This window comes from Nicotiana sylvestris, chromosome 6, assembly GCF_000393655.2.
Source record: "Nicotiana sylvestris chromosome 6, ASM39365v2, whole genome shotgun sequence".
Lineage (NCBI taxonomy): Eukaryota > Viridiplantae > Streptophyta > Magnoliopsida > Solanales > Solanaceae > Nicotiana > Nicotiana sylvestris.
Genome location: NC_091062.1, coordinates 93,755,684 through 93,776,540, shown reverse-complemented (window position 1 = coordinate 93,776,540; position 20,857 = coordinate 93,755,684). Strand labels below are relative to the sequence as shown.

Here is a 20,857-nt window from a genome sequence, read left to right as displayed (position 1 = left end):
TATCATTACAAATATGTTGCGCAATTAGGGATACGTTCGCGTACCCTGATTATACTTTTAAAAACAAAACTTCGGATTATGCGTACGCGCAATTTCGAGCGAATATTTAATAAAAGGATTTTTCTAAAGGCGTTAAATCAATTTCATAAAAATCCGATATGTACGGTTCATTATTCAAAAAAATAATTATTCTTGATTCAACGCAATCTCTAAAAAAAATGTGCTTAATAAATATATTGTCAAAAGTAATTGTGTACACGTGCGCGTGACACAATTCCGCATTTACAACACGAATATACGTACGCGTAATTCGATTCAAAGAAGGTTTATTATTCATAATAAGTATAAGCAGTAGTAAAATCAGATAACATCAATATTTAATAAAATCAAGTTGATTAAGCCAATAATAAAAACAGTTAAGCGACCGTGCTAGAACCACGGAATTCGGAAATGCCTAACACCTTCTTCCGGATTAACAGAATTCCTTACTCAGGATTTCTGGTTCGCAGAAAAAATAAACAGAGTCATATTCTCCTCGATTCAGGGATTATAATTGGTGACTTGGGACGCCTCAAAATTCCCAGGTGGCGACTCTGAAACAAATAAACAAATCCCGTTTCGACTGTCCTTTAATTGGAGAAAACTCCCCACGCGCCCCGCGGGCGCAGGAAAAAGGAGGTGCGACAGGGTGTATTTGTAGTTTTTCAAGGGCTAAATTAGTAATTACTAAAAGTATTATTTTTTTAAAAACATTGCCCAGAAAAGGACTATTCTTGCAATCAACCCATTGGACAACGGTCATATGACATTTAAAAAAATTTAAAAAAAAAATTTCAGATAGTCGTTAGACTGGTGCGGACAGGGCCGGTTAACCGGTTCAACAGTAATTTTTGTTGGCCGGGTTTGACCGGTCCGGTTAACCAGATCTTTTTTGGTGAACGGACCAACCCCCTAACCCAGTCCATCCGGCCCCCTAACTAACTGTCCGGACCGGTTCGGGTTTCAACTAGTCTGGGCCAGATCGGAAATGGGTCAACCCGACCTGTTTGACAGGCTTAGGGATTACCAACTTATGACTTTTAACTTTTAGCTTAAAAGCTACTTTTTATAAGCCAATTCAAACACCCTCTAACACTATTGCGTTAAAAAATGTGAAAAATAAGAAGAGAAGAAAGACTACTAAATAATTTAAGAAGTCACTGAGAAGAAATAAATATAGATAATTTTAAGCCATTACCTGGCTCATAAAAGAGAGATAAATAATTCATTTAATTTTGTAGCAAATCCATAGAAAATTTAGGAAACACCAGGCAATATCTCTGGATTAAACAGTTTATCCAAAGAAACAAGTAGACCAACAGTTGACCGTTAGAAGTAAAAGCGGTTCCCCACTTTTCCCTCTCTATTCCTCATTCTCATATTTACTTGTAGCACTTAGTGGTATTTAAACAAACTCTTCTCCCTCTCAGATAAAGAAGCCAAACATATGGCCTCTCCATTATTGCTAGATTAGCATTTAAAGCCTACCCATTAGTATTAAAAATCATCCCTCTTTGTCGGAAGAAAGAAAGGGGAATAATTGATTAAGTAAAACAAGAAAAAGAAAAAAAGTTGTACATATATAGCTATTGAGAATGGGAACTCTCAAAAATAGGTCGATTTTCTTTGTTTCAGTCACTCTAGTTTTAAGCATAGAGGCCAATATTAGTGAGTTTGATGAGGTGTGGCAGACTCGAGCTACGCAAGCAAAGAAAACTGCTCAGGATTCCTATAATCCTCATCCTGAAACCGTCGCAGACAATCTCAACAAACATGTTCACACGTATTATTTCTCTCTCATTTCTTGCTTTTAGACTTTCACTTTTTCCCTTCTTTTTTTCTTTAAAGTTTGAGAAGAGCTGGCAAATTTTATATATATATGCGCATTATATATACAGAGATTCTGCAGCAAAATGTTAAAATGTCATAGACGAGTTCACGACCTAAAACCTTTTTTTTTAACCTCCTTTTTGTACTACACTAGAAGCTTTTGTTAATTTTTTAATGGGATTCAATAAACAACATAGATACATAAAAAGAACTCACATAGTGATGCCGAGTTTCATGTCAAGATTACTTTTTTTTTCTAACACTGAAAACAAACAATTTTGAAAAAAAAAAATTAATGAAAAAGAAGATAAATATTACAGTCAAACCTCACATTTTCATCGTATTTATTTTTGAAGGTCGGAAGAAGGTAGCAATAGCACAAGGAGAGACTTGCACAAGTACAATGGTCCATGCATGTCTACTAACCCTATTGATCGTTGCTGGAGATGTGACCCAAACTGGGCTAAAACCCGCATGAAGCTAGCTGATTGTGTTCTTGGATTCGGCCACCATACAACTGGTGGCAAAGGTGGCAAAATCTACGTAGTAACTGACCCTTCAGACGACGATATGGTGAATCCTAAGCCAGGAACACTGCGCCATGCAGTCATTCAACCAGAGCCACTTTGGATCATATTTAAACATCACATGGTCATTAGGCTTAACCAGGAACTTATCATGACAAGCAACAAGACAATTGATGCCAGAGGGCAACAAGTACACATTGCCTTTGGTGCTAGTTTCATGTTACAGTTCATTAACAATGTGATTATTCATGGTCTTCATATCCATGATATTAAGGCTGGTAATGGTGGCCTAATCAGAGACTCGATTAATCATTATGGTTTTCGATCAAGAAGTGATGGTGATGGTATTTCAATCTTTGGATCCACAAATATTTGGATTGATCATGTTTCCATGTCTAATTGTGATGATGGACTCATTGATGCTGTCCAGGCTTCAACTGCTATTACCATTTCCAACTGCCATTTCACTAACCATAATGATGTAACTTAGCCTAAACTTGATATACTGAGAACAATTTTCTACTGAAGAATGAAACAACAAAGCATGTATTAATATTTGCATGTTTTTCATTTAGGTTATGTTGTTTGGAGCAAGTGATAGCTACTCGGAGGACTCAATTTTACAGATAACACTTGCTTTTAATCACTTTGGACAAGGATTGATTCAGAGGATGCCAAGAGTGAGATGGGGATTTGTTCATGCAGTCAACAATGATTACACTCACTGGCTAATGTATGCAATTGGTGGAAGCCAACACCCCACCATCCTCAGCCAGGGCAACCGGTTCATCGCCCCGCCTAACCCTAATGCAAAGGAGGTAAAATTAACAATATTTGTGACCAACAAAGTTGCATCACTATCCTGTGTATGAAAAAAGTGAACACACCCAGACGCAAACCTAGAGTTTTGGGAGTGCATTCAATTGATCCCATCATTTTCAACATATTATATGAAAAACCCTGAAATAGGATAAATATGTAAATTTTGAACCTATGTTTCCAAAGAACCTAGTACCTTGAACACCCAAAATAGCACACCCAAAATAGCACATTGTGACTAGCTCTTAAATTGAAATGATGCTCATTCTATTTTTACTTGTAGGTGACCAAAAGGGAGTATTCACCTGAAAGTGTGTGGAAGAATTGGGTGTGGAGATCACAGGGAGATCTGATGATGAACGGAGCGTTCTTTGTGGAATCTGGAAATCCCAATCATATATTCATGAAGGGTCCTGATATGATCCACCCTAGGCCAGGATCATATGCAAGCAGGCTAACAAGATTTTCAGGCTCTTTGAACTGCATTGAGGGGAAGCCTTGTTAGAGCTGTCTGCACTAAGTTACTAATAGAAATAGGACCTGAAACTATAGAAGTCAGTTTGCTCCCTTTCTCCTCTCAAATGCAAAGCTGGTAGCAGAAGGGGAGAATGAGTGCGAGCTAAGATTGAAATGCTTTTAGGTTTTTGATGCTCTGTGCTTCTGTAAATTCTTGAGTCGATGTCCTTTTTCCTTCTACCAATGTAAAAGTGATAAATCCAATAAAATTGCAATTCGAATTGATAGTAGCTATTTTTCATGATATTTGAACATTCCAAGACAAGGATGTTGCTGCCACTGAAACAACAAATAAACAAGGCATTCTAGAAATCACTCATTTCTGCAATACAAACGTGAAGGTTTTCTGTATTCTAATAACCAATATCCCTGGTTTTGGAGTCAGGAGTACATACCAAAAGAAATTACATCTGTACAAGATAATCATTGTACAAAATTTCTTCTTCTTGTATTGTGCCAATTGAAGGGCATAATTGCTTGCTCCGGCAAAAATTCTGCAACTAATTATATAAATATTGAAAGAAAATAAGAATAAAGATCTGGATGCTGTTTTTTCTGGCAATTGAGTAACTAAATCTGGCAGCTAAATTGTGTTCATCTGATCTGCTATCAAAAGCTGAAGATAATGGTGTTAATATCAAATGATTGACATTGATCCCCTCAAGGTATATCATCTCTCCTCCAAGAAGATGTCATCTCACTAAATTGCAGAAATTGTTTATCATTCAGTTCAAGATCTGAAAAGGAGTTGATCACACAAATAAAAAAAGTAGTGTAGCAACTCGTAAGTTGGGAAAAAAGTGATATCCAACAAATTAATTATGTCTAAAAATTAGTAAAAGCATCAAAATTTGGAGTATTTTCGCGTCAAAAAATATACATCCAAAATAGCTAATACATGGTGTGTTATTATGTTATCTCATAACATTAACATTAGGATGGATTTCCAAGTGTAAATAAGCACATTCTGGTTTTACTTAAAAGTACAACATTTATTTGAGAATAGCCAGATTCCATTTCAATCATAAATTTCAGCTTTACTGGTTCAAAGATTATTTGTCGAGTACTTTAGGTTATATCTCATATCCTATCTACTCCTTCCTTTCCATTTTATATGACGCTTTTTCCTTTTTGGTCTCATTCCAAAAATTGATACTTTTGACTTTTCTATATTTGGAAAGCCCTTAATATTAACATTCCCATTTTGCTTTAGTGACATGCTCTTATAGTAATTGACAAAGGATGTCGAGGACCACTAAGTACTAAGGGTACTTGTAGTATGTTACAAAAATATCTGGCTTATTTGTCGAAAGTGTTTTTAGAACTCTGCTTCCAATTTAACACCATCATATAAAATAAGAGGGAGTATTATTTATTAGCTACCAATATATGACACCTCCATTTCAAAAATACCACCAGATATAGAGGTTCTTTTGTGTTATAAACTTGATGCAAATTCATTCTTCAGGTAAAAACAGTATAGATAGAAACTGATTACACACCCCTTCAGAGTAAGAATTTAGTGTGTGTAACATTATCCAAAGCTAGAATCGCAGGGCGGAACAATAAACCAATAATCTAGAAGTGTACATACATAGGTAAAAGACGGGAAACTACTGTCAATGATAGATTGATGATATTTGCATGCAAAAAATGTGTAAAGATGTTCACATAATTTTCTCTTTTCCCCTTAATTTCATAAACCACAATTGCTTTCAGAATGAGTGGTGTAGACAAACCAAAATGTGATGCTGCAGGCATGACAAACCTTTCTGATTCTGATTGATAGTCCTAATTTCTCCTCTTGTCAAAAGAGGAGCCTCAAGTTTCATCAATTTGGTGAACTGCAGGAGACAATAGAAAGATGCAGCAGAAAAAAGACTCTTGTCATTCCTAAATTGCTTTCAGAAGGTAGAGAAACTCTTCACCCTCTAGATAATAAAAAGCATGTCTAATAGCATAGAAATCAATTTACCAAGGATATATACCTGTGAAGTCTTCAGCTCGAGCTCCTCCCATTCTAGAGATGAATCACTTCCTTCCACTATCCCAGTTCCCGCATAAATTAATGCGCCAAGACCCTAGTTATTTCATTTTATCAGCATTTTAATAACCGTGTTCAAAATAAATCACTTAAATATATTATAAGATTTTGAAAATTTAAAGTAAAATATCTATAACATATGAAATTGGATTAGCAATATTTGTAACAGCAAAATTGATTTTTTTCTAACATGTGAAACATTAAGTACGGAACCTTTGATTCATTATTGATATATAATAAAAATTATTATATAGCAAAAGTAAATTATTAGTATATAAATATTTATATAGGCGATGTCTTATTTAATTAGTCCCTCATTAAGAAATTTACATCATGTGGTTATCTATCAATTCTTATTATGTGTGGAGCATATACAGGCAAACGAGTTCTCTGAAGAGGAGTACTCTAGGACGAAGGTGAAATGCAATGAAATATTAACCTCACCTTGTCAACCAAAGCTGACCTTATTCCAACAGCAAATTCACTCTCTTCCCCTCCAAACCAACCAACAGGACCAGCATACATTCCTCGGTCAAACATTTCTGGGAAACATCAGCTGATATTAAATGATATACCAGAGCACAAGGTCCAAGAAGCCATCGGTTGATTATCAAAACCTATTAGAATGACTAATTACAGCATTTGAAAGCACCAGCATCCAGGCCGCACATGGAAATCTATGCATGAGTTTGCCTTTTAAAAATATTCCTATATACTGTCAGTGGATATCATGATGAGGATAACGGAAATCAGGCTTTCTATAACTGGTAAGGTAATAAGTGGACAATCTGATCCATTAAGGCATTAACTACAAGCCTATATTTTCCATTCTGTTATCTTTCTATTCTATCCACCAATATAAGAAGTCACCTAACATTTTGGGTGCAAAAAGAGCTGGGTAAAAAAAGATTAATCATACCGGTTTCTGAAATAAAAGCCCGTGCATCTTCTGTAGGATACCCACAAACTGCTGGAGTAGGGTGAATGGACGACAAGATCTTAAACTGGAAAACTGTAAATGTTTAGTATGGTACTTTGTAAAAGGAACAGAGGAAACAATAAGTTCATCCATACGTATAATCAGCAAATCTTTACTTATAGTAGAAATTCAAAGTCAGCTTTTGTTTCATCAGTTTTGCCAATTAGAGGGAGTGATTATGAACTAATTAAGGAAGATTGTTCGAGAAAATACTGACGGATGCGTCAGTCAGTTCTAGTTCTCATGAAACTTACAATCTCAGTAACTAGTAGATGGATTAATAAAGATGTCAAGACTTACCTCATCATCTTCAGTCTGGAGTCTCCCCCTCAATTGAGCATAAAGATGTTGAACTCTTGGAAATTTTCTTATTGCTTTCTTTGGTTCAATTAAAACGCTGGAACATACAGCCTTTGGAACAAAAAAAGCTAGCTTTATACAACATGAAAGGTTCCTGAGATATCCTAAAAGTGGACAAGGGAACTTTTGAAATTTCAAATTTGGAATATATAAAATTTGACATGCTAAATTTTCAACACGTCAACAAAATGGACATGTCACCAAAAAATATTGAACAAGTTGCAAATCTCAAATTGGAAAGTTCAAAAGTGTGCCTTCCCTTATGAAGTCCTCTTAAGATTCTGTTTAGAAGCCACTTAACCCAGCTTACCTCCAATTTTCTTCTTATGCACTCCCGTACTATAGCAAACTCATTATGGTCCTTAGCACTGCAGAAGAATAAAAGAATATAGACAATACACCACTGGACAAAGAAATACAATAATGACATAATGTGTTTTATCTATAAAGCACAAAAGATGAACCTGGATAGTAAATCCTGTCCTATCTTAAGATCCAGAAGCTCTGATCCACCCCTAGCCCGTGTTCCAGCTAAAGCCTCGCTACAAATGCTGAGGCAGTCCCGATGAAATAGCTGCTCTGGCTATTCAAAAAGAGCATAAGGATTAAATAAAACTATTTTATCTCCTCACCATTTCTACATCCAGCGTACAAAAAATCCATGTACTTTGATACCATGGCTTATAATTGGCACTAGAAACATTCAGAAGTGAGTTTGATGCTCCAGATAAATAGAAGGTAGTGGGTATGGGATCTCATTACTGAATTTCAATAGATGGAGCAAGAACTTCGTCACAAGAATCCAGTTCTCACCAGTACAACTGCTTTGCTTATCTCCTGAACTTGCTATCCGTAAATGGTTTCATCTATTTACCAGCTATAAATATTTAAAAACTCAGCTATAAAAAATTTAATAAGATTCTTTTCATTCTAAACACATTAAGGATGGTTGTGATCAGGCAATTTAGCTTCATGTCCTTTCAATGTTGAAGATGATGGCATCAGGATTTCATACTTGAATTTTTTTCAAAATGTACGCATAATTAAAATATTGCTCTTCACTCAACAAATACACAACACAGAAATAACTGTTTTCAGTGCCAATAACTCTTCACATATTAGATGATATAATGAAAGGTGCAATGTAGAACCATTCGGAAATATTTTGCTTGATGTGAATATAACATCATTTCAACTGGTCGATGGACCATAATCTATGTTAGTGTCAACCTTGAGGGGATGCACCCGAAAGAAAGGATACATTCTATGGATTGAATACATTGCTTCATTACACCATTTAGTTATTGAGAAAGAGTTTGAATTACAGTGTTTCCAATGAATGCCGCTGACTGGGGAGGTTGCAAACAGAACTGATATGCATTTTCTCCTTCAACCTGCAAGACTTAATTCTCTATATTTTAGCAAAAGAAAAAGATACTATGCTAGTGAACTGTTCATCATTATAAGGTAGCTAATCAACACCTTTAAGCAAGATAACCATGTTAAAGGATCAATGTCCGCAGCTGTCACAACTCTGGTGCTACGAGCAAGTACCACCTGTGGTTTACAAGAAAAGGTATGCACTTTAACACCACCTAGATTTACTCGTTATGAACCCACATACTAATGTGAGCATCAGGTGTATCATTTTGTTCTTCTATTTCTACTGGTCCTCTATGACAATACTTCATTTTAGAGTAAACGCATAGGTGAAGACAACAATACATTGTTAGAATATAACTCAAAGGTAAAGAACACAACCGACAACCTTGATAAGCATCGGGTTGTTTCTTCTTATTATTTGCAAAGCACGCTTAACAGCTTGGTCCCAAGATGCTTTACCCGGGACATGAGTACTTGCGAGTATATGCGAACGAGATATTTTTTTCCGCACCCTCATAAGAACGGAGGAAACCTGCATTCATTAACATAGGGTTTAAAAGAAAAGTTAATGAGGAAAGAAAAAAAAAAGGACTGAAATGAAACAACCAAACAAAAAGGATTAAATGAAGCGAGAAGGAGAGACCTGCCATATTGTGGTCTGAAGTGCTTCTATTGCCCTCTGGTACGTGCAAGAGACAGCATTATCCCATGCGACTGTTGCAGCAATAACTGAACTTCCTTCAAGCTCATCAAACTCAACCTGTCATTTAGCATCTAGCAACAGATGGATTATATTCAAGAGACAACATGTCTAACAAATAGGTCCTAAGCAATGAAGAGTTGAAAGTCAATCCATTTACCTGAGGGACCATGAAATAAAATGAACCAAAAGCATTCCATTCAGGACCTATATTGGCTGTTGCATCAAATCGGATTGCCCCATAAGCACGAATTAGAGGACATTTCTTGGAGAGGTACCTTTGGCAGAGATAAAACAATGCTAGAGTTCAGAACATAAACAATGAGTTTAGCCAAGTCTTTTGCTAACTATGGTTCCAGGTTGTCCAATTATTGCTAGTTGAAATCCTTGCGCCATTTTGGTTCTCTTATTTCTTTTTTAAGAAATTTTTCTGAAGTCTAACTTGGATAATCTCTGATTAGGATACCATATGATAAAAATGTCAGTTCTAGCGTAAAACTAAATTTCGAGTCTAGTTTATTATCTTTTTTTAATAACCGTGGTGTCCGGGCCAGATTACATGCACCTCGACTAACGGGATATCTGCTACCTCCCACCAGCAACAGGTACCAGGTAACTCCGTCCATCAAGGCTTGGACAGATTTCAAGTCCAGTTTATTATCATTGTGAAGTTTGTCCAGCTCCAAATTTTCTACTATGATTTAGTAACACTAAAATTGCATAAAACATCATTAGCCACGTCAGATTACCATAAAATGTGAAAGGAAAAGATAACATCCATGGGTTGATCAATTCAACTTGAAATAATATATGCAAAAAAGTTGTATCAATAGTGGAAAGATAAGATAAACTAAGAAATTGTGAACTTAGGCCTAGCAATCTCATTAACTCAAACCAGATGGCAAAACAAAGTCAAATTAAATGATAACTTCTGAACTTATGTGTTACCACTACCCACATTTCGGACCATGTCTTGTGATGATTTTTTTCTTTTTTGTTAAGGCAAAACAGATGTGCTTTAACAACTTTGTTTCTTCAAGTTGGTTCATGATTTTCTCGAATCATTAACTTCATCAACTCCCTTAATCTGAATCATATTTACCAGAGGTGAATCCAAAATTTAAACTTGATGAGTTCAGCCTCTAAGATTGAGTTCATTACTCAAATGATCACTGAATTGCAAAATGATGGAACAAAGTCACTTACCTTTAGTTTGTAACAGGAAAATCACTCAACTTTTCCTAATGCACACAGATAGTCACTCAACCGGAAATATCAAACTTTCCGGTGGAAAAAGTTGACATGGCAGTCTACATAGAATTTTTTATTATTTGACCAAGTAACACCCAAACAAAACATTATAACTCTGCCCATACACCCGATCCGACCCGTTGAATAAAAACCCACCCACTTAATAAATAAACACTAAAGAATAACCAAACCCTCTGACCATTATTTCACGCTGCTCTTCTTCTCCATGGTTTCACTTTAGTCCAAAGTTGAGCTTTTCAACATGGAATTGGAAGGTGCATCAAGTAGATAATATAAAAAATCTCAAAGGAAGGGATCCATCTCGTCCCCACAACCATTGTTTAATGTGGATTTGAACCACTATGCCGAGGGTATTGCACAGCACATGAGAGAAAACGAGGTACTCTTAATAAATATTATTTTTTTGTCTTTATATGATAAATTTTTTTAATATGCTATCTGTTGTTATCGAAGAACAACAGGATTAGTGTTTTTTAATACTTTAGGTGTTATAAATTTTTATACATGTGGGGTTTAGGGCTTATTATATATATGGGTTTCTGATTCTTTTGGAATTAGGATTTAGTTTAGGGTTTTAACATGCAAGTGTGTTAGAGTATTAAATATTTGTCGATGGTTGAACTATTTTTCAACTCTTTATTTTGTATATTCTGTAGGAGTGGTTGGAAATTCTAGATGGGTATTTCAGGAAAATAGTGTTTTGAGTAATACGGTGGCTGAGAGGAAGGGTAATGGTGATGAAGAAAGTGAGGATGAAGATCGGTTAGATGATCAAGATTTCAATGATCCAGCCTATAACCTAGAGGAAGATGATGACGAGTATCATGATATTACTGCTGATAATCATGATATTATTGTTGAGAATTATTTTAAGAAGGCAAAAGGAAGACCAAAAAAAAAATACCAATGATGGAAATAATAGAGTTGGACTATCTGTTGGCATCCTAATTCCAGAAATAAACGAGAATGCTGATTCAGATTATGCTAATCTGATGAATTGCTAGAGCGAGATACTGATAAAGAAGATGAGGTAGAGGTCGCATATGAGGAGTATAACGAAGAAATGGACAACCCTATATTAGAACTAGGAATGAAGTTTGGGTCTTTTAAACAGTTTAAGGAGGCTTGTATGAATTGGGGGATTAAGAACATGTTGAAAAGCTCAATTTTGGATTAGAAGTGAAACCATGGAAAGAAGAGAGTAGCGTGAAATAATGGTCAGAGGGTTTGGTTAGTCTTTAGTGTTTATTTTATTAAGTGGGTGGGTTTTTATTCAGCGGGTTGGGTGTATGGGTAGAGTTAATATTTTGTTTGGGCGTTACTTGGTTAAATAATAAAAAAATTCATGTAGACTGTCATGTCATCTTTTTCCACCAGAAAATTTAATATTTCCGGTTGAGTGACTATCTGTGCGCATTAGAAAAAGTTGAGTGATTTTCGTATTACAAACTAAAGTTAAGTGACTTTGTTCCATCATTTTGCAAAGTTCAGTGATCATCTAAGCAATGAACTCCTCTAAGATTCATAGATTGAACTCGTTAAATTATGAAATTATGGATTCATAATTTAATATTTGTTGAGTTTTTGGTATTTTTTACACACACATACACGAATACATTTACTTTTACACATTCTGTGTCGAATATTGGGTCAGTTGAACCCATTGTACAACGGCTTTATCCGCCTTTGATATTCACACTTATAGCCTGTTTGACCAAGTTTTTTTTTGGGCCAAAAGTACTTTTTTGGCCAAAAATGCTTTTTGCTTTTTTGGCCAAAAATGCTTTTTGCTTTTTTGGCCAAAAATGCTTTTGGCCAAAAATTCCGTGTTTGCCAAGCTTTTGAAAGGAAAGAAAGTACTTTTGACCAGGAGCAGAAGCAGTTTTTGAGAAGCAGAAAAAAGTACTTCTCTCCAAAAAATACTCTTCTGAGAAGCACTTTTGAGAAAAATATCAAAAGCTTGGTCAAACAATAATTACTGCTCAAGAGCACTTTTTTGAAAAGTACTTTTGATAAAAGCATCTTTCAAAATAAGTTTATTTTAGAAGTTTGGCCAAACAAGCTATTAGAAACGACTCTTTTTCTCAAAAGTTGCTTCATGTTTTTTTCCTTCGCTACACTAATTTCATCAGCTCTTTCAGTCAGAGTCATATTCACACTTAAAAACAACATTTAGTTGCCCAATCTTCAGGACAAATTATACCTTAGCAAAAATCCGTCAAGAATCATTTTTGCATAGGTATTTCTGTTTTAGCCATTAAGAAATTCCCTTAAAGACGTAATCTTTAGCTTAATCCATAAAAGAGAAATACATAAAAATTACCTGCGTATAGCACGCCAATCGTCAAAGGAGAAAGGGCGTAAATGAGTAAAGAAGACAGCAGAGCCGATACCAGCTACACTGACCACTTTAGAAGAGGAATGAGAAGTTCCATTCCCAATAAAGCACATTTCAGAATCAACAGCTGGCCTTCGACCGGAGAAGAAACAGCGCGGGAGGAGGACATGGTTCTGAGCATGAAGCCACTCAAGCGCTTCTATCTGCTCTTCAATTGGCACCTTCCCAACAAATATTTTGTCAGAATTACTGACATATCAAAATCGATATGTAAAATCATTTTTACTATAATACTATAGTTGAAACTATTTTTAAATTATTTTGAATAAAATTTTGTTATTAGACGGGAATATACTACTCCCTCTATTTCCATTTGTTTGACTAGTCTTAGTTTAGGTGCTTTCATGATTAATTTTAGAAAAATAAGTTATAACATGAATTGCACTTTTAATCACAGAAGTATATTTTACAAGAAAATAATTATACAAAATTAACGCATGTACAATATTTTTATACCTAATTTGGGAGAAAAATATTATAAATAACAACAACAACAACAACAATCCAGTAGGATCTCACAAGTGGGGTTTGGAGAGGATAATGTATACGCAGACGTTACCCTACCCTGGAGGGTAGAGAGGCTGATTCCGAAAGACACTCGGCTCGAGAGCAAGAATAGGAACAAGTAAATAACAACAATAGGCCAGGAAAATGATATCAACAATGTAAGGACTGGAGAAAAAATAAATGGACAAAGCAATAACAATAGCAAAAGCAATATCCACAAGCAGTAACACGGCAGGGTACTAGAAAATCGAAGCGGAAGATAGTACTAAAACAAACCTAATATTGGCATTCTAAGAATCGAAGACAATGTACTAGTCAGCTAGCCCTAATAAACCTAGAACAGATCAGAAAAACACACGACGGCCTATTACCCTTCTACTATAATCTTCGACCTCCATACCCTCATGTCAAGGGCTATGTCCTCGGTAAGCTGAACTCGCGCCATGTCCTGCCTGATCACCTCTCCTCAGTACTTCTTAAGACGTCATATACCTCTTCTCCTACCTGCCAGCGCCAGTCGTTTACATCTCCTCACTTGGGCATCTAGGCTTCTGATAGAATATATGAGTCCACTAAACTATATAGAGACCAGGTCCTCTATGAGTTTCCACTGAGAATGCTAATAAAACAATAAGTAAATAAGACATGGAGTTTTTAAGTGGAAAAATCCCTGCTCAAGGGGATAAAAAACCACGACCTACACTAGTAGGATTTCAACTTCACTATGAGCCACTTTAGATTACAACCTATACAATCTAGGAATTAAACTCTTAATCTCTCACTAACTTATAATACACCTATTGCAAGACACTTTGCAATACACCTATTACAAAGATTTCAACTCATGACTACTCTAGTCACGACACAAACGCTAAGGGTTTATGGTTTTACCAGGGGTTCCTAAGTAACACTTCTAGATAAGCAAAATAGGAATTACAATGAAGAACAATTACAAAGTTACAACTCAACTAAGGACATACAAAATACTAGCTCTAGGAATTGGTCCGTAGTAGTGTTAAACTGCGTTCTTGATGCACTTGAGAATTGAATGCTTGAATGTCATATGCTTGAATGCTTGAATGAATTCTCTAGTCTTCAAGTGATGTTTTGTTGTAATGTTCAATGTTAATACAACATGGATGGCATCACTTGAATGATGTAATCACTTTATAGGTCAAATGAGAAGTGACTGCATAACTGTGTTGCACTGTCTCTATGTACAGTGCAGGCAGTTACGTTCCAGCTTTCCAGCTGTAGACAGTTGACTTCGTACTGCTGTCAGGGAAACACAAGGGTATCAGGTCCCTGTGTTAATTCTCTATCTTCTGAAGTCGTAGCAATTCACATTAGCTGGAGTCCGTTGATTTGAGTTATGTACCAAGTGTGTCAGGTTCCTTATCTGGTTCTTTCACAATAAGTTTGTTAGATCATCAAAACATAAAGCTAGGGTATTGTAAACCCATCAGCTTCTCCTTCTCACATGCCCAAATCATCTAAGCCCTGTTTCACGCATCTTATCTTCCATAGGAGCCACACCCACTTTCTCATGAATATCCTCATGCCTAATCTTGTATAACCTAGTGTGCCCCCACATACATTGCAACATCCTCATTTCGGCTATGTTCATCTTCTGAATATGGGAGTTTTTGATCGGCTAGCATTTAGCCTCATACAGCATAGCTGGTCTAACCGCCGCCTTGTAGAACTGATCCCTAAGTTTTGATGGCACATTCTTGTCACACAGAACACTGGATACTAGCCTCTATTTCATCCACTCCGTCCCCATACGGTGTGTGACATCCTCGTCAATCTCTCAATCCCCTTCGATAATTGGCCTAAGATACCCGAAACTTCCTCTCTTGAGGATGACTTGTGAATCAAGCCTCACGTCTATATCTGCTCCCCCTGACACTACGCTGAACTTGCACTTTAGGTACTCCGTCTTTGTCTTGCTCAACTTGAAACCCTTAGACTTTAAGGTTTGTTTCCAAACCTCCAATATTTCATTGACACCGCCTCGCGTCTCATCAATCAGTACTATATCGTCAGCGAATAACATACACCATGGTATCTGCCTTTGAGTATGACGCGTCAGTGTATCCATCGCTAAAGTAAATAAGAACGGGTTGAGCGGAGATCCTTGGTGTAAACCCGTCCCTATTAAAAAATGTTCCAAGTCTCCTCCGACTGTCCTCACCCGAATCTTAGCTCCATCATACATGTCCTTATCACTCTAATATATGCTACAAGAACGCCTCTAGCCTCCAAGCATTTCCAAAGGACACCCCTAGGGACCTTGTCATACGCTTTCTCTAGGTCAATAAACACCATATGTAAATCTTTCTTCATATCCTGTACTATTCCACCAACCTCCTAACAAGATGGATGGCTTTCGTAGTCGAACGTCCCGACATGAAATCGAACTAGTTCTCGTAAATAGACACCATCCTTTTAAGCCTCGCTTCTACCACCCTTTTTCACACTTTCATAGTGTGAGTAAGCAACTTGATACCCCTATAATTTTTGTAATTTTGGATATCTCTTTTGTTCTTGTATAACGATCATCGTACTCCACCTCCACTCCTCGAGCATCTTCTTCGTCCTAAAATAACATTAAATAACCCAGTTAGCCACTCGAGTCTAGCCCTACTTGCATACTTCCAGAATTGAACCGAGATCTCATCTGACCCGATCGCTTTGCCCCTGCTCATCTTACGCACCGCGACCTCCTCAAAACTAAAGAGCCTACGGTACCTAAAATCACAATAACTCTCGAAGTGCTCTAAATCTCCCAGCACAATATTCTTATCCCCTATTCATTCAGGAGTTCATGGAAGTAAGCCTGCCACTTTCGCTTGATATGTGCCTCCTCCGTTAAAACTTTGTCGTTCTCATATTTGATGCACCTCACTTGGTCCAGATCACGAGCCTTCCTCTCCCTTGTCTTATCCAGCTGAAACAACTTTATGCCCCTGCCTTTGTCCCTCAGTTCTTCATACAAACGAGAAAGCACTGTAGTCTTAGCCTCCGTGACCGCCAACTTCGCCTCCTTCTTAGCCTTCTTATACCCTTCTCTGATAGTCCTCTTCTCCTCCTCGTCTGTGCTCTCTGCTAACTTCAAATATGCGGCTTTCTTGGCTTCTACTTTCTTTTGGACTTCCTCATTCCACCACCAGTCTCCTTTGCGGCCTCCAATGTAACCTTTTGAGACCTCTAACACCTCTCTCGCAGCCTCCCTAATGTAGTCTATCATTCTCGTCCACATACTACTCGCGTCCCCACTACTCCTCCAAGCCCCTATAGGCAACAACTTCTCTTGCAACTCCTGAGCATTGTCCTTAGTCAGAGCTCCCCACCTGATCTTCGGTCGACCACACCTAACCCTCTTTTTCCTCTTCGGTACGATGTTTAAGTCCATCACCAAAAGCCTATGTTGAGTCGTAAGGTTCTCACTCGAAATAACCTTACAATCAGTGCACAAACCTTTAGCACACCTCCTGAAAAGGAGATAGTCGATTTGGGTCTTGGTCGTCGTGCTCGTGAAAGTAACCAAGTGCTCCTCCCTCTTCTGAAAACTCGAGTTTACTATCACCAAATCAAACGCCTTAGTGAAATCCAACAGCGAAGTACCTCGTTTCTACCCTAAAGCCAAAGGTGTCATGTACCTCATCGTAGCCCCCAGCAGACCTCCCAGTATGCCCATTAAAATCCCCTCCTATGAATATCCTTTCGATGGGCGGAATACCACGCACAACCTCATCCAAACCTTCCCAAAATCGCTTTTTAACATCATCATCCAGGCCCACTTGGGGGAGCGTGAGCACTAATAACATTCAAAGTACGCCCTCCAACTACTAATTTAATAGCCACCAACCTATCATCCACCCGCCTAACCTCCATCACTAACTCCCTGAGATCCTTGTCCACCAAGATGCTCTCTCCGTTCCTACCCCTCTTACCTCCTGAGTGCCACAGTTTAAACCCATCCGCCTCCCGCACCTTAGACCCTACCCACCTAGTCTCTTGGACAAAAGCTATATTAATCTTTCTCTTCTGGAGAATCTTAGCTAATTCTATAGGCTTCTCTGTCAAAGTCCCTATATTCTAAGATCCAATTCTCAACATAATAGCGAGAAAAATATTATAAATAAATTGTTTAATTTATGTAATTTAAATTTTAATTAATTTTAATGTCCTAAACAGTAGGACTTCCTGTATAGTATTTCAAATAAGAAAGTTATGATAAGCAAAGTTAGTTGACTATAAAGTTGTAAATCTTTAAACAATAATTAAATAATTATTTTGTGTAACATGAGATCTATTTTTAATAGCGTTAGGATACACGCTTTCCTAATACGCAAAGCATATCATAGTCTATATTTTTAAAAATAATATAACTAATATTCAAAACATATGCTTGAGATAATTAAAACACCTTTTTTTAATTGTGGATCGAGAAATTATAATGTGATGGTTGACATATGTATAAATTCTCTCCTTGTGAAGGTAGTTTAAACCAAATCTATGTTAGGTTCATTATGAAACTATATCATATTTTACTAAATATTTGGTGTATGAAAATTATACGAGCAATAAAAGGTTTAATTAGATTCAGACAACTACTTCAAAGGATATTTTTTATTTATAGACAATCAAACTAATTATATATGTAGTATATTTCAATTATTTGCATTAAATTGATTGCGATTTGATTTAGTCTAAAAATGATTTAATTTATTCTAACAGGAAAAAGAAAAAACAAATTGCCAAAAAGTTAGAAATAAGAATTTTTCTAACATTTCTGACATAAATAAAGAAGGAAGAAAGCCAAACTTAGAAACAAACTCTTCCCAACTATTCAAATTTATTTCTTTTCTACCCGATGATTAAACAACTGCATGTCACAGTCTTGTATAGTTTTACTGGATTAAGTTCTTAGTTTCTTTTTATTCCTTTGAATGGTTAATTAAAAGTTTATTATATTTATTTGAGCATAATAATTGTAATGGATGATACAAAAAACACGATGCACTGGGATCTATTCAGAGAGCAAGGACAAGATAATTCATTATATAGTTAGTTTACACAATATTTTTCATTTTCTATTCCAAAATATTAGGATTCTTAACTACTTTAAATAAAGAAAGAAAATGTTAATTGATTGAAAAGTCATAAATATTAGGAAAATAACTCCAATTACAATTTTATCCAATAAAAAATTAATTTTTAAAAGGGTAAAAAGGCGAACGATATTTCGCTACGAGTCTAAGTGCTTTTAATACGATATAAATAGATAGATTTTAGTCTGACTTAGAGTTTAAGGAAATTTTTTTGTAAAATTTAAATTTAAATTTTTCATGATATTTGTGTGAATATAAAATTTTAAAATTTATAATAATTCTTAAACATGCTATTAAATTTGTGTTAATATAAAAGTTTGAAAACTTTACAATTGAATTATTTACAAGTATCAAATATCTCAATCTTGTTTAGAACAGAGAAAATAGTGTCACATATATATATAATATTTCATATGTCTCTGACTTCTTAAGATTTTACAGCACTGATGCCAGTTAATATCAAAATTAATATTTTTAATATCTAACAATTAAAAAATTTCCGATATTCGGGATATTGTACATAAAATACACATTGTCAATATCTAATTTTGCTAGTGACTGATCACTAAAATGCCATTGACAAGTGTAATCATTCGAAATCTTTTAATTTCAGCCTTATACTAGTTTTTCTCTTTTCATCAGTTTTTTAATTCGAAACTTATGATTAATATTCTAATAAATATTAATTCGCTTGTGATCTCCTAAATACTATTACTATAACTTATAAAATTTAGAACTTGATTTTATAAGTTAAGTAAAATTTATTCTTTTATTAATTACTGTATTGTCTAGCCCTAACCAGTTAAAAGGTTAAATGAAATTTACTCTTTTATTAATTACTATATTTTCTAACCCCAAAATGGTGTGGGGAGTTGGCAACTCCTATTAATTAATGCTTTATACTCAAGAAGATCGACTGTTTGCTTCTGGAGGGTAGATAAGAAATACGATCAGGAATTCTATAGGCTAATCTGAGCCAACCACGTGGCTTATATATACTCAAAGATAGACAAGTTGGATTTTAATTCCATTCGGTTTTTGTCATTCAATTGCGGATTCAAAATTATAGATTAGCTATGCAACTAACAATAATGTGTTTTCCGATCCGTACAGAGTGTATTCTTCCTGCAGTGTGACAATGGATGGATGGGATGCACACTAAGTATGTATGCATATGAAAAGATACATGAGTCCATGTTTATGCGAGTGATAAAGATTTACCTCAAGACGAATGATACCGGAATTGTAAGGAGGAGGCTGGGAGTTAACCAAGTCACAGATGGCGGAATTGAGACGTTCCATGGCCAATGCAGGGCTAGAAACTGCTGGCAACGTTCTTGTTTCTATGGTTCCAATAGGAGCTCTTGGGTCGCCTTGGCACCCATTCATTGACAATGAACAAGACTGATGATATGATCTCTGTTTAATTGACCAAACACAAAGACATCATAATCTGTAACTCCTAGGGAAATAAAAGAGAATATACAGTATCTTACTTGGTTAGAGTTGGAGAAATGAATAGACTGCTTTCCAATTCCATAGAGAGGAGAAGACAAGAGCGACCATTTCACGAGTGATGACTCACGTAGAGTGCAGTGCTTTGCACCAACAGCCATTAACATGTACAAGAAACGATGGGAAAGCTATTGTTTTCTTTTGAATAACAATTTGCATACATCCACAAAGAAGATTAGAACTCATAACCATACCATAAACAAATAGTCAAGAGTTTTGGTAGGCTATTATTATTGGCCATGGATGCTCTGAACAATGGGCCACCACTGCCATCTTAGTCCATGACAAAGTAATTGTGATAGAGGAGTGGAAACTCTCTCGTCGCTTTGTGCCCACTCGTCTCTCTATATCTCCTCTCTTTATTGTTTGTCATTTACTCTTGCAGCTACGAGTAAGCTTCATCCCTTTTATAGGCGCGTGCCTAAATTTAGTATTAGGTCCTATGATTACGCCATTTTCTCCTATGATTATATATACTAAGGTCCTGTGGTCACCATCAAATTCAATTTGTGATTACATCACACGCAATTTAAGTTCCCTTTTTCATTGATCTTGTATGTTATCCACATGCCTAATTTTACTTTTTAAGTTCTATGCTTTCTCTATAGAGCATTCTTGTACTTGCCGAAAATATAAAAATCTGTTAGTACTTTCTTTATTTTATATAATGTTGTCTTAAGGTAAAGTTTTAATGAAAAATATGGTTAGTGAAAATTCATATTACCGGCCTAAATTTGGCGTCGTGGTGATCTCAGGACTAGGCTATTCCTTCAAGTCTATTATTAGCTCGAACCATCAACACTTGCGTAAATAAAAAGTTTTAGTATTTTTGTGTGTCTCCCCAAACA

General features: G+C 36.0%; 2 protein-coding genes across 5 annotated transcripts; one reads left to right on the top strand and one right to left on the bottom strand.

Moving 5' to 3' along the window:
* Window positions 1–1,489: 1,489 nt before the first annotated feature.
* LOC104236107 (pectate lyase-like) lies at window positions 1,490–3,749 on the top strand. Its single transcript, XM_009789983.2, has 4 exons — window positions 1,490–1,822; window positions 2,226–2,877; window positions 2,972–3,214; window positions 3,499–3,749. The coding sequence occupies exons 1-4, from the start codon at window positions 1,635–1,637 to the stop codon at window positions 3,718–3,720; spliced, it is 1,305 nt and encodes a 434-aa protein (XP_009788285.1). The 5' UTR covers window positions 1,490–1,634; the 3' UTR covers window positions 3,721–3,749.
* Window positions 3,750–3,940: 191 nt separating this feature from the next.
* LOC104236106 (isochorismate synthase, chloroplastic) lies at window positions 3,941–20,386 on the bottom strand. Of its 4 annotated transcripts, none has more exons than XM_009789980.2 (16): window positions 19,991–20,386; window positions 19,716–19,913; window positions 12,793–13,028; window positions 9,358–9,475; window positions 9,141–9,257; window positions 8,883–9,029; window positions 8,597–8,671; window positions 8,440–8,508; window positions 7,579–7,697; window positions 7,425–7,482; window positions 7,055–7,165; window positions 6,695–6,779; window positions 6,220–6,317; window positions 5,720–5,812; window positions 5,471–5,575; window positions 3,941–4,468 (listed from the first exon to the last, which is right to left on the bottom strand). In XM_009789980.2, exons 1-16 carry the CDS (start codon window positions 20,114–20,116, stop codon window positions 4,457–4,459), a joined length of 1,767 nt encoding a protein of 588 aa, XP_009788282.1. In that variant the 5' UTR covers window positions 20,117–20,386; the 3' UTR covers window positions 3,941–4,456. The 4 variants fall into 4 exon arrangements, with proteins under 4 accessions (XP_009788282.1, XP_009788283.1, XP_009788280.1 ...); XM_009789981.2 differs by having other exon boundaries at window positions 3,941–4,431; XM_009789978.2 differs by having other exon boundaries at window positions 5,500–5,575; window positions 19,991–20,385.
* Window positions 20,387–20,857: the final 471 nt, after the last annotated feature.

What these genes read in the sequence shown, in the direction of transcription:
- LOC104236106 (XM_009789978.2), bottom strand. Translation starts at nt 20,116, where the DNA reads ATGTTAATGGCTGTTGGTGCAAAGCACTGCACTCTACGTGAGTCATCA. An exon ending in ATTTCTCCAACTCTAACCAA is followed by an intron (nt 19,914 to 19,990) that starts GTAAGATACTGT and finishes TCAATTAAACAG; the next exon opens with AGATCATATCATCAGTCTTG. An exon ending in CGGCATTCATTGGAAACACT is followed by an intron (nt 7,698 to 8,439) that starts GTAATTCAAACT and finishes CTTTTTGAATAG; the next exon opens with CCAGAGCAGCTATTTCATCG.
- LOC104236107 (XM_009789983.2), top strand. Translation starts at nt 1,635, where the DNA reads ATGGGAACTCTCAAAAATAGGTCGATTTTCTTTGTTTCAGTCACTCTA. An exon ending in CTCAACAAACATGTTCACAC is followed by an intron (nt 1,823 to 2,225) that starts GTATTATTTCTC and finishes TTATTTTTGAAG; the next exon opens with GTCGGAAGAAGGTAGCAATA. An exon ending in ATTTCACTAACCATAATGAT is followed by an intron (nt 2,878 to 2,971) that starts GTAACTTAGCCT and finishes TTTTTCATTTAG; the next exon opens with GTTATGTTGTTTGGAGCAAG.